Source organism: Myotis brandtii, unplaced genomic scaffold, assembly GCF_000412655.1.
Source record: "Myotis brandtii unplaced genomic scaffold, ASM41265v1 scaffold165, whole genome shotgun sequence".
NCBI classification, from domain to species: domain Eukaryota; kingdom Metazoa; phylum Chordata; class Mammalia; order Chiroptera; family Vespertilionidae; genus Myotis; species Myotis brandtii.
In genome coordinates, this window is record NW_005356042.1 from 6,086,437 (window position 1) to 6,086,776 (window position 340).

Below are 340 nucleotides of genomic sequence, written 5' to 3' on the forward strand. Positions count from 1 at the left end.
TGGTCTCCGGGGCCCCGGCGCCCGGCTTGGGCTTCCTCTTCCGGCGACGGTAGTTGCCGTTCTCGAACATATCCAGGCAGCGCGGGTCCAGCGTCCAGTAGCTGCCCTTGCCCGGCCGCCCTTTCTCGCGGGGCACCTTGACGAAGCAGTCGTTGAGCGAGAGGTTGTGGCGGATGCTGTTCTGCCAGCCCTGCCTGTTGTCGTGGTAGAAGGGGAAGCGGTCCATGATGAACTGGTAGATGCCGTTGAGGGTGACCCTCTGCTCGGGCGCGTCCTGGATCGCCATGGCTATGAGCGCGATGTAGCTGTAGGGCGGCTTCTGGGGGGGCTCTGCCCGGCC

General features: G+C 65.9%; 1 protein-coding gene across 1 annotated transcript in view; it reads right to left on the bottom strand.

Annotated features, from left to right (window-relative positions):
• FOXL1 (forkhead box L1) overlaps positions 1–334 on the bottom strand; it is a gene marked incomplete at its 5' end in the record, with an annotated part of 1,065 nt that extends 731 nt beyond the window's left edge. Inside the window, one exon of the mRNA XM_005862691.2 lies at positions 2–334. Within this exon, the coding sequence (XP_005862753.1) occupies positions 2–334 (333 nt within the window). The remainder of the gene's footprint in view (position 1) is intronic.
• Positions 335–340: the final 6 nt, after the last annotated feature.